Source organism: Arachis ipaensis, chromosome B07 (assembly GCF_000816755.2).
Source record: "Arachis ipaensis cultivar K30076 chromosome B07, Araip1.1, whole genome shotgun sequence".
NCBI lineage: Eukaryota > Viridiplantae > Streptophyta > Magnoliopsida > Fabales > Fabaceae > Arachis > Arachis ipaensis.
The window spans coordinates 124,593,453-124,605,934 of record NC_029791.2 but is presented as its reverse complement, the minus strand read 5'-3'; the positions used below and the strand labels follow the sequence as shown (position 1 = coordinate 124,605,934).

The window sequence follows — 12,482 nt, the reverse complement described above, 5'->3', positions numbered from 1 at the left end:
AATATTTTGTATTTTCAATAAAAAATAATATAATAAATAAACCCATAAGATATTTGCATTGCTTAGGTCTCCAAGCCTCCAAAAGCACTTAACAGTTAACAGAGAATTTATCTTTTGAGGATAATACTGTATTGAAAGAAGTTGAGAATATCAACTAGCGAGGATTGGAGGGTCAATAAATAGATTTAGAATTACAAGATGCTTCGGTAACAACAATGAAAATAAATGAGTTTAATTTGAAGTTGGACTAGAGCTATTTGTATAAAGATAAAGCAGAAAAACTTAAAACAGCAAAAAAAATATCTAATTTAACTCTTGATAATTATCTTAAAAGGACAATAAAATTTCTATGCTAAAAAAAATTAAGTTAATATTTTTTTTGACATAGAAACTAATCAATTTCAAAAAAAAAAAAATCAAAAATTGAATTAGATATTTTTTTTAGGGTCTCATTATTCTTTCGAAATAATTGTTATGACCGAATAGAATATTCACTGAAAGATAAAGTTTCTACCCCTGCCCTTCTTTTATTTGTTCCTGCTTTCTCTTTTTTTCTTCTATCTGTAAAATGTTTAAAATATTAGAGAACGGTGAGTGGAAGATAACTCACATTTATTCCTTCAATAATATTAAGTGATGCAATCAAATTCTCTCTGATATCTTCCATTCCCAGCTCTATATAAACCCTTCCATCCCCTTATACTTCTTCACCCAAAATCTCAAGTTCCAAAACAAAGGAACATGCAGTTTTAGGGCTAATTGGTTTATTTTTCTCCCCCATAATTCACTTCAACCATTTTTGTTTTTCTGGTTCTTCAGGTTCAACATGAAAGGTTACATCCAAAATATTCAATAAATTTCGATCCACCATACATATAAGATGCATATCGAGTTCAAAAAGGGTAAGGGAGGTGACAGAAGAGAGTGAGCACACATGGTATTTTCTTGTATAGTATTTAATACTCGAAACTATGTGTGCTCACTCTCTACCTGTCACCCCAAACTATCTCTCTTGTTATATATATTTTTTTAATTTTACTAATAATGTTTATTTCTTTTGTTATTTTAGCCTTTATAAATGCTAAAGAAGAGTAATAACCCTAGCTTGCAGGTTGGGATCATCCTATAACATTTTCATCACAGTAGGTATGTATGTATGTGTTGATGGGTGCTTAATTACAGATCCTCCTTCAAAGAGTTACAATAATCTGTAATTCTAATTGATGGATCAAGTTTGATGCTGTTATACTCAGTCAACTATCTGTAATCCGTTGAATTGCAGGTTAAATAAGTAATTTTGGCAGATCCTAGCTTTCTTTTGATTCTGACTCTGAATAAATATCAGTTATATATCTTATTCTTAGGGTTTTGATGAGTTTTTCACAGCTTAAACAAAAGACTATTGATCAGTAAATTAGAACCAAGTTTCAATCTCTCATCAATTTTGGGTGCAGAAAATTTCACTCTCCTCCCTTCTATTTTATAAATATACATTTCCTTCCGTTTTAATTTTTTAAAAACATCTTCTTTAATTTATTTTAAACTTTTTGAGTTAACTAATGTTAACTTTATCTATTTTTACAAAAAATTATATTTTAAAAAAATACTCATTAACAAAAATTTTATTTTTTATCATTAAATTTTGTTTATCAAAATATTCTTTAATAAATTATTCTTTTATTGATTAAATTATATTTTTAAAAAAATTAATAATTATATTATTTTTTTCTAAAATACTCTTCAATAATTTTTTAATTATTAAATTATAATTTTATAGATAAAGTTAACATTAGTTAACACGGAAGGCAGGGGAGGGGAGTGGAATTTTCTCTTATTAATTTTACTTGTTTAAAGTTGGCTTGGTTATGAGCTATTTATCTATATTTTTCTTTTCATTAATTATCTCTGAAATAAATGCATTATATTAGATGTAATAATAATGAAATTATTTTATGTTTCAGCCTTATATAATATATTATTAGTTGTATGTCTTGATGCTATATATATTTTTCTAGTGCTCTTTAAATTTGGTATGTATAAATTAAAGTTCCCAAATGCTAACCAGTGCTTTATTTACACATAAATATTATTCGACATAGTTTTTTATAATAATATACACTGGTTTTTCAACACTTTAATTTCAGGTTGTGAAAAACAAGATCGATCTTATAGCTAACTTAAGGGGATTGGGGGAGTTGCTAAATTGTTGTAGGGTTTATGTTTATTGGTTGTGTATCATATATAGATGTATGTTTGATATGAAGAATTTTTGAACCGCCATATTTACAATGTATTAGAGTTGTGTCTTGTTTGATATGAAGGAAAGTAGTAATAACCAGAAATTGCTGTACAAAAATTGCCCAATTTCAATTCCCCCCATTGATTTAAGCAATAAATGATGTGATTATATGCTGTAATTTAAGATTTTGATGAGTCCTAAGTAAATTAACTTATGACAAGATCACATATATTAAGATTTTGATTTGAAAGGATGAACTAATTAAATAGTCCAGTGATTGGGTGCAGTGGTTGCACATATTGAATTGAATGGAAAAGTGTGTGGCATGCAGATATAATATGAGGTTAATTGCTCATAGAAAATAGGTTAGGGCTTTTTTCTAGGTTCCCCTTTTGACAAGGTTATTAGCAATTCAAAAATTGGTTTCAAATTTCTATTGTTATGGTGGTCCATGTTTGAGACATTTGAGATGTTCTGAGGAAGTGAATCATTTAGGAGCATAAATAATTTGTTTGCAATTTTCAGCCCAAATATATATATACAAAAATGTTATTCGTACACTAAAATTATTTAACAATATATTTATATATAAATATATATGTAATTTAATTTATTTTTAATGTATATTTATATTTTATTATATATTTTATATTAATAATTAATTTTAGTATTTACTTAGTATAATTGATATATATATAGTGTCACACACTCACACCTCCTTCAAGTTCAGAAACATTAGGTTCCAATAATAATAAAAGATAAATAATTAAAAAACTCAAATGCTCTTTTTGCATCTGCCTAGCTTTGCCAATGTTTAATATAGTATAGGAAAGTTTTTAAGTTTATCGATACACCAATATTTCAATAATTTTTAACTGTTAATCTTAATTATATATATTATATATTTTTTTTACAATTACAGTGAAAAATTATTGAAACATCGGTATACTTGAAAATTTTTTTATAGTATAAGGTCAATATATAGGGCACCTGCTTAAAATAATTATAAGCCTCAGTAAAAAGTATATATATATATATGCTCATATCCCCATAATAATAAGCGTGGACTGCTAAGCTAATTAAGCTACAAGAGTAGCCCTTACTAGTATATGAATATTCAATGAGTAATAATAAGATTTGATTATTCAGTTCGTTTTTATAGTGTTAAAAATAAAAATAATGTAAAAATTTAATTAAAAAAAATATAAAATTTAATAAAATTATAACGACTAATTGGTAATTAAACCTAAGAATAATGTTCAACAAATTTCGTACCGTACTATCAAATAATTTATGTGTCAAATTGTAGAAAGGGCATCATGATTCTATTTAATCCAAAAAATAATTATATTAAAAAATGCATAGAATTGGAAACCTGGGTATGGATTTTATTTTACACTAAAAAAAATCATACCCTAATGTCCGTAAAAGAATAAAAATCTCACTGATGAAGAGTATATGCCTGCCTAATCTTACAGGTGTAGAAGAGTGATGAATGAGCATGCAATCATGCATGAATTGAATTAATCATCGCATTATTTTTTGACGTCGGATTAGAGATGTTTAATTATTTTTTATCGTTTTGGGAAATACTTATGTGAAGGTTTACTGTGGTATAATTCGTTTTCTAATGATTATCTTCTCGTTTTCGGTCTCGCCAAAAAAAACATAGAGAATAAATACCTGCAAAAAATATTTTGAAGCTCAAATTAGTATATGAGTAATTAATTATTTGTTCTGCAATACTTGAGTTACTTCCCTTTTTATATTCGAGGCAAGTATTAACAGTTGTTTAACCGATTAATTTATCTTAATAAAAAATAAAGATACTGATCTGTAATAACATAATTAAACTTTTTTATTTTAACTAATATTTTTAATAACTTAATAGATATTTTTGCATCGTCCCAGTTCAACATATTTTATTAAAATTACCAAAAATATTTTGAAAAAGACAAAAGGTGTGTTCAATGAATGAAAAACAGCTATTGTTTTATTTTTTAATGTCATTTGAGTTGATTTAAGTAAAAAGAGAAACGATGGATGAGTTTATCTTAATTTAAAGAATGTATTAAAATCTAGTTATAATAAAAATATGTATCCATAAAGTTTAAAGTTCCAAAATTAGAGGCATTATCAACCAAAGTGTCGATAGAGGATAAAAAATATGTATCATTTGAACAAGTTTTGTTTAAATCAATAAAATCGATACGCATACTTCATTTATCATTATGTTTTTATACCATCACAACATTAGCTAGCTAAGTTGTAAACCTTATTAAGGAAGCTTGTCGCTTATCTATACCAAGGTTACATTTTTTCTGTGCTATAAGTCGGACAGACAGATTGAGTGCCAACTTGTGAGAAATTGCAAAAAAGTCGATGCGTAGCATATTTATGGAAATCCATGCAAATAGATCTGCATTTTGCTGAAGAATTTGTCGGAGTTTATCTTTTTCATATTTCTGTAGAACTGTACCTGCATAGGTGAATTTGTTTGGATCATTAGTCAAAGAAATCTTTTACAATTTTTCTATTGGGTAGGTCGGTCCTGGAGCTCGGCTTATGGATCCAACTCGGCTAATGGTGAAAGATTAACCAAATTGTGAACAACATTGATCTGCGCACCTATAGCTTGGTTAGAAGCAGGCGTTCTCATATTGCCGAGTTTCACGGTTGGCACCGTGGATGATGGCAATAAGGTCGTTTTGCACATGAAACTTGACACACAGATAAATTTTAGATATCATAGCACCAGATTTATTCAAAAAAGATTAGTCAAGTATTAAGTTATAAGGACAATTAACAACAAGATATTGGATAAAGTCTTGGTTAAAAGATTCTCACTCTATGATTAGTAACCACACAGATCTTAAAATTGGTACACATTTTACCTGAAAATTTCACTAAGTTTTCAGTGGATAAATGCAGTATGTAATTGCTCAGTTTCATCTTTTGAAATGTAGAGTAAAAAAAGACATTTGTATTGTTTTCAGAATCTAAAATTACTTTCCAACAAAGCAAAAAAAAAAAAACCATATATTAATGAAATAAAGCAAGGAAAAAAAATGAAAAGAAGCAAGAAATAAAAATAAAAAAAGGAAAAGGCTCGTCTAGTATTACTTTAATTCCTTAAAATTTATTTACATTGACTATTTTAATTTTTGATTCATAATAAAGAATAGAAGTAGTTTAGCCATATTTATGTAGCGCTCCACGATTGAAGGAACATTATGGTTCAAGAACACTTCCTCAGCAAGATTGAAGAAGGTGGTAATTAAGAAGTGATCAATATGTTAAACATGCAATTTCTTTTACCAATAATCCAAATAAAATTATTTCATAGTTACTGGAAATAAACACACTGATTATTTCAAAAACCAGAGGAGACAAAAAAGAGTATATATGATATACAAACAAATATGGTAAAAACTCAGATGAAATCGACTTCACATTCACGTGAAGTTGATACTTGAGAGCCGTTAGATGAAAATTTAGTTAAATCAGTCAAATCATTTAACGGCTCTCAGGTATCAACTTCACGTGAAGTCGACTGCACCTGAGTTTCCACCAACAAATATATATATCCTAATGCTAATTATTACATATTACTTCAGCTTTGAATAAAACTATATTAAATTTTACCTATTATCATTTACCAACTAAAGAAAAGTATCCTACTAGGAACAATAACAAAATGAAAAAGGGTGCATGATGATTTGAAAGAGAAGAAGCACATGATGAGTAAAAGTAGTAATAGGGATAGTAATAGTCATGTGGCCCTGATATTACTGTTGGCTCTGCTTCAGTTGTTGAACCTGAAAGAGGCGGCAATGGCGACGGCGGCGAATGTGGCTTGGGAGGTGATGGTGGTGGTGAGAAGGTGGCATAATGTGGTGATGATGGTGGAGGATATGATGCAGAAATTGATATCAGAGGAGTAGGAGGAGGAGGAGGTGAACATATCAATGGACATGTGTCACAGTCACTGATGCAGAAACGATCATTTGTAGAAGAAGCTTCTTCCACTCTGACAAACAAAGCCAGAATCATCAACAACACCTTTGAGATCCAATAAAGAAACAGGATTTTCTTGCTGTGATCCATTTGAGTTGAAGTTGGTGGAGCTAAGATATACCTTGAAGGCATGCTTATAGTTTTATGGTCCTAGTGAATTTTGTGAATTTAGTTCAACTTTTTTATCAGGACTGTTCTGGTTTTTAATTCTGTCCTTTTGGAAAAGCTTTAGTTTCAGAATCTTAGATGCTTCTTTGCTTCATCAAGGGTCTAGTGCCCTTCTGAAAGTAACAACTTATATATTAGTATTCATAATCAATAGTAATCTTCTATATATTAAACTATTAGTATGTGAATTCATAATTTGTCCTTTATTGGATCTTGTTGTATTTACATCATGATGAATGTATTGAATAAATTAAGGGCTTAAGGCATCCCTAGATAAATAAATAGAAAAAAAAAAAAGAAAGAAAAGAAGCCATTACTATTTACAACTTTCATTATATCAATGGAGTTCAGACATTGTAAATTTTGCACCTTTTGCAATTTCTTGAGAAGAAAATCCAAAGGAACACTTCTTTAGCAATTCCCCTTTTCTTTTCTCATATCTATCTCCAAACATATAATTCATCTTTGTGTTTGTGAAATCTTTTCCTCATGGTATTATGCACTTTATGCTGATTTAATTATGCTTTTCTTTGCAAGTGGAAATTCTGTGCCTCCTTTTTCACTTGAGTGTAATATACACCAAAGTATAAATGTGAAGCTAAGCAAACCAACCATCACTGTGCTGCAAGAATATCAGATTTATGTTCATTATAAAAAAAAAATAAGCTTATGATGATACATATACAATGTCTAGCTCCTAACAGATACAAATACACAAATATCTGCATGTATTCTTTTCTTTTCTAAAAGGAATTTAGATCATAATGTACTAACCTAGCTCCTATCTTCCAAATTCTCTTAACCGATTAAGTTCCGGCAACACAACGGTTGCGAGATTCGGCCTGTCCTTCTTTCTGAGCTCACAACAGGCCAATGCTAAGTTGGCAAATTCTAGAGCCTTCTCAACTGGCCAATCAAACAACATAGGATCAAGCATATCTTCAAATTTTTCCTTTGCAATTGCCCTCCTAACATGGTGAGAAAGTCCCATAGCAGGTTTGGCTGTGATTATCTGCAATAGTACTACTCCCAAAGAATATACATCCGATTTTGGGGTCAAAATTCCAGTTTGTTGGTACTCAGGATCAATGTAACAGAATGTTCCAGCAGCCGAGGTCATGTAATATTGTGTGACATTGTCCACTACAGATTGAGGAACCAATCTTGCCAGACCGATGTCTGCGATTTTGGTGACATAATTCCTGTCCAAAAGAATGTTAGCTGGTTTGAGATCACGATGAACAATCGGCTCCGGCTTCGCCTGGTGTAAGAAAAGGAGAGCAGTTGCAATGTCAGCAGCTATATTAAACCGCAGCCTCCATGGCATAGGTGGTGAATTATCTTTCCGGAACAATCTATCTTCTAAGGTACCATTGTCCATGTATTCATACACCAAGCAACCAGATTCAGGACAAGCACCAAGGAGCAGAACCATATTAGGATGTCTAATGCAGCTTAGTACCTCAACCTTTTCAATTTTCACAGCATAAACAAAACATGTTACAAACTATAGAAAAAAATAGATCACTAAGATGATTGAAATAAATCCATTACCTCTTGTTGGAACTGTTTCCTTCCTTGAGCAGCTTCAGGATTTAAGACCTTAATTGCAACAGGGGTATTTTCAAGATCACCTTTATAGACAGAACCATATCCACCTTCTCCAATTTTTCTTGAAGGGTTGAACTTCTCTGTAGCTGCTTCAATCTCCTCCATGGTGTATCTTCTGCATCGCATATCGGTGTGAGCCAAAGCAGTTAGTGCCATCTCCTTCTCCTCTGCCTCTTTCGCCGCCTTCAACTCTGCATCCCTTCTTCTCTGTGTTTCCAGTTCAGCCCTCTTCTTCGCATCCTCTGCCATTTCCCATGCTGCCGTGGCCCTTGCCTTCTCCCTTTCTGCAATGGCAAGAGCTGCCTCTTGAGACATCCTAATCGCCTCAACTCTTCTCTCCCCTTCCATTTTCAAATGCCGCATCATTTCAGCCTGTTTTACAATCATGTCCAAGTTAGCAACAGTTTGAATTTATGTCATCGTTTTCTTGATATTGCAAAAAGTAGCATAACCTCTTTCTTGGCTGAGATGGCTTGTTTGCAAGCTGTGCTGTACAAGTCTATAGTTTGCTGCAGTTCCTGCTTCAATCTTCTAATTTCTGCATCAATATCTCTCTGTATTGAAGACTCAAGTGTTAGACAAAGAGTAATTTGGTGATATAACAATAATGTTGTTGTTTTGAGACTTAACAGTAGAAGAAGAGATTGAGGCTGATGAGAATTCTGATGAGAAGCTGAAGTTAGTAGTTTGGTTGTGATCCATTGATATTTCTCTACAGTCATCCATTGAGAAATGTCGTAGATGAGGAGGTGTTCCTTCAAAGGTATTACCCATTAATGGAGAATTTCCTGCACTCATTGGCTTATCACGGAACGAGATTATTCCTCTGTTCCATAAATAACAAAAATCAAGTTAGCATGCAAAAATTTGATAATCTATCTGTCTATTTATCTATCTATTTATCTATTTATAATATATAAAAACTGATACCAACTCTCTCCACAATGAGTTTAAGTCATCTTTTTTTTTGCTAACGATACCACATCAGCAATTCTAATGACTTGACAAAAGATAAAAATCAACCAATTACTATTTAGTAAAATATTTTAAAAAAATTAAAACAAAAAACTCTTATTTATTATTATTCAATTGAAATATACATTCAAAGTGTCATAATAATAATAATAATTATAAAAAATTTCAGTTATAAATATTCAAATTCTACAACTTATACATATTAAGACTCTTATTATCCTTCATTTCTTAATCTCTCATACTAATTGTAAAAAATTTCTTAAATTTAATATAACATTTTTATATGTTTTTCATTCTCATTCATTTATTTTTTTAATTATTTAGTATAAATAATCTATCTCTCTACGCATTGCATGGGTTTCACTCAAGTTATGTCTAACAGCTAAGATATGTTAAAGCGGTTGTCACCTTACTCCTCCCATGTCTGGTTCACTATGTGGATAGTGGTGGATTCTGGAAGGAGTAGGAGTAGAGGGTGGTGATTGCCATAGCCGCGGTGGAGTTCTGGGTGGGGTAAGGGTATGTTGGATGGCACGTGTTGCAGATCGAACCGACACAATTTTCCATTTGGAAATCACGTATACAGAACTGAAATCTGGAGCTGATTTAAGCAATGCTGTTGGCACATCAGTTTGATGCCCTCTCAATATTCTGTGTGTCAATTCAAAGTACTAGTAATTACCTAAATCTAAGAAACATTTAAAAAAGAACACGAAAATGAAATAAATAAATAAATAAACCTTGAGAAAGCACCCTTGTTGGCTGGTGCACCAACCACAATAGTGTGTATGAAATTCTTGCTTGCAAATTCCACAATTCCTCTCACAACATCGCTTTCATGGATTACGGCTTCTTTTACTTGCACCTAATAATTACAATAATGCACCAAAAATAATAATATTGTGTATGCCTGTAAAATAATGGTAATAATAAGAGTATTAATAATTACATACAGCTTTTCGATTACATAGTCCACGTAAGTTGCCGAACACATTGGCTACATCGTCTTCATCGGGTTCATAAACAGTAACGAGATCGTTACGAACTGCATGATGAAATTAAATGAAAGAACCTTAATGGTTTAAGTAATAATAATGATGAGAAATATAAGAATAGGGTACCTACGGCTACAAATGTTGTCTTTGTGTTTGACATGGACGGCAAGGACGAGAGGGTTGTCTAGATGATTAACCGCCCAACGAAATGCGTAGGAACTGTTCTTATCTTTGTCCACGGCCACCAACGTCGTGTTTGGTGCTAACGGTGTTTTACCATCATAGAACGTGGAAGACATTCTTTTATTAACGATGATGTCTAGGGACAACTCCTCCTCTTGCCGCTACCGCCACCACGCCGCCGGTGGCAGAGAAGAGAAGAAGGAGAGAATTAGGTTAGAGGAACTCCAATCAAATGCATTACAATGTTTGATCTATCCTTCATCACCCTTTGTTTTTGTCTAATTTTAGGATTTACATGTAATGAATAGACTGCCCTAAATTTTACTAATGTTTTCTTGTTTGTTCCAAAATATGGATGTTTTAAGTTATGTTATATTTCAGGAATTTTATACTGCCAACTAGATTACAAACCGTTTATTTAGTTACATATGTACACCTGTATTAGCTGGCCTAAGGTAGTTAAGCCTAACTGCCAACTGCTGTAAGCGGTTGGTGAATGAGTACCCTTATCAGGTGACATTATACACTTTATACTATAAAACAAGATAGGACTATATGTTACGTATATATCAAAATCAGCTATTAAAATCAGCCACCATTATAAAATACATATTGAAATATATAAATATATATTAAAAATAAATTAAATTACACATGTATTTATACATAAATATATTGGTTACTAATTTTAATGGCTAATTTTAATATATAAATAGCATTTTTAAACCAGATATATAAGAGAGATATAGAAAAAAAAGAATTAGTAAAGACTAGTTAAAGTCCTTAAAAAACCGGTCAAGCATATCAATCCTGACAAAAAAATATATATATATATATTTTTTATAAAAATTTATTGATAACTTTTATGGTCACATTATCTAAATAAAAAAAAAGTGTTTGTTTCGGTATAACGATACAATAAAATTTATACTATAAAATAAGATAGGACTATATTACGTGCAGAGGAGTGCTAGGACCAGCAACTTTTATAATTTGTAGCCATCAAATAATCATTAATGATAATTTTAATGGCGTGAGATTGGTGTAAGATTTCATCTAATGGCTCACTTTTTTTTATTGGTTATATGCTGGCCAAAATTTGGATAAGTTGCTGACCTCCTAGACTTTTTTTTACGGACTTTTTCTTACGTGTATACTAAAATCAGTTACTAAAATCAGCCACAGTATAAAATATATGTTAAAATATAAATACATATTGAAAATAAATTAAACTACATATATATTTATACACAATTATATTAGTAGCTGATTTTAATAACTAATTTTGATGTATAAATAATATTTTTAAACAAGATATATAAGAGAGATATAGAAAAAAAAAAGAATTAGTAAAGACTAGTTAAAGTCCTTAAAAAACCGGTCAAGCATATCAATTCTGACAAAAAAATATATATATATATATTTTTTATAAAAATTTATTGATAACTTTTATGGTCACATTATCTAAATAAAAAAAAAGTGTTTGTTTCGGTATAACGATACAATAAAATTTATACTATAAAATAAGATAGGACTATATTACGTGCAGAGGAGTGCTAGGACCAGCAACTTTTATAATTAGAATTCTTTTAAAATTTTAAAAAAAAATTAAAATCAAATCTTATTCTAATAATTTTAAAAAACAAAAATGAAAAACAAAACCAAATTTCCAAAAATAAATTATAAACTTGTTCATCTTCTCTTCGCATATGTTTCACATGTATGAAACATAATAAAATGCACCAAACATAATCCCAAACACCATTGTAACCATTATTACTCTTTCACATGTATGAAAAATTGGATTTTTTGAAGGTGGGGTTATTTGGGGTGCTGTAATTGGGCGTAGGGTTTGAATTTGACTTTTGGTTTGTTGTTGTATTGCCATAAACGATTAAGATAGGGTTAATTTCATTACCATGGATGGTGATAATGGTGATTCTGGATTCGCAGGGTTTCAGAGTATTGAGCTTTGATACAGGTTTTAGAGAAGTCAAGAATGGGAGGCGGAATTGGAAAAGATTTAATTTTTATTGCAGAAAAATATTTTAGTCATAACAATAGAAAAAGATTATTTAGTCTTTTAACAAAATAATCATAAAAATATAAAAAATATATAAAAATTATTTATAAGAATATTTTGGCATTTATATTGATACAATTTAAAAAATAAATAAATAAATAATAAATGATGACTAAGGAGACATAATTTATGTAGCGATTTTTTACTTGTTTATTTTTTTTATCGTACCAATATATATATATTAATTACAGTACCGAAATAAGTACCTAAT

General features: G+C 30.4%; 2 protein-coding genes and 1 long non-coding RNA gene across 5 annotated transcripts; 1 reads left to right on the top strand and 2 right to left on the bottom strand.

Moving 5' to 3' along the window:
- On the top strand, window positions 531–2,471 carry LOC110264434. The gene is made up of 2 exons (XR_002350604.1): window positions 531–1,146; window positions 2,145–2,471. It is a non-coding gene; the product is annotated as an uncharacterized LOC110264434 (long non-coding RNA).
- On the bottom strand, window positions 5,891–6,388 carry LOC107608497 (leucine-rich repeat extensin-like protein 5). The gene is made up of 2 exons (XM_021107999.1): window positions 6,378–6,388; window positions 5,891–6,269 (listed from the first exon to the last, which is right to left on the bottom strand). Exons 1-2 carry the CDS (start codon window positions 6,386–6,388, stop codon window positions 5,891–5,893), a joined length of 390 nt encoding a protein of 129 aa, XP_020963658.1.
- LOC107607943 (U-box domain-containing protein 52-like) lies at window positions 6,731–10,488 on the bottom strand. 3 transcript variants are annotated; one of them, XM_021106589.1, is made up of 9 exons: window positions 10,136–10,488; window positions 9,964–10,055; window positions 9,751–9,875; window positions 9,419–9,661; window positions 8,666–8,861; window positions 8,488–8,589; window positions 7,979–8,407; window positions 7,199–7,892; window positions 6,731–7,041 (listed from the first exon to the last, which is right to left on the bottom strand). In XM_021106589.1, the coding sequence occupies exons 1-8, from the start codon at window positions 10,302–10,304 to the stop codon at window positions 7,206–7,208; spliced, it is 2,043 nt and encodes a 680-aa protein (XP_020962248.1). In that variant the 5' UTR covers window positions 10,305–10,488; the 3' UTR covers window positions 6,731–7,041; window positions 7,199–7,205. The 3 variants fall into 3 exon arrangements, with proteins under 3 accessions (XP_020962248.1, XP_020962247.1, XP_020962249.1); XM_021106588.1 differs by having other exon boundaries at window positions 6,731–7,046; window positions 10,136–10,486; XM_021106590.1 differs by having other exon boundaries at window positions 6,731–7,046; window positions 10,132–10,298.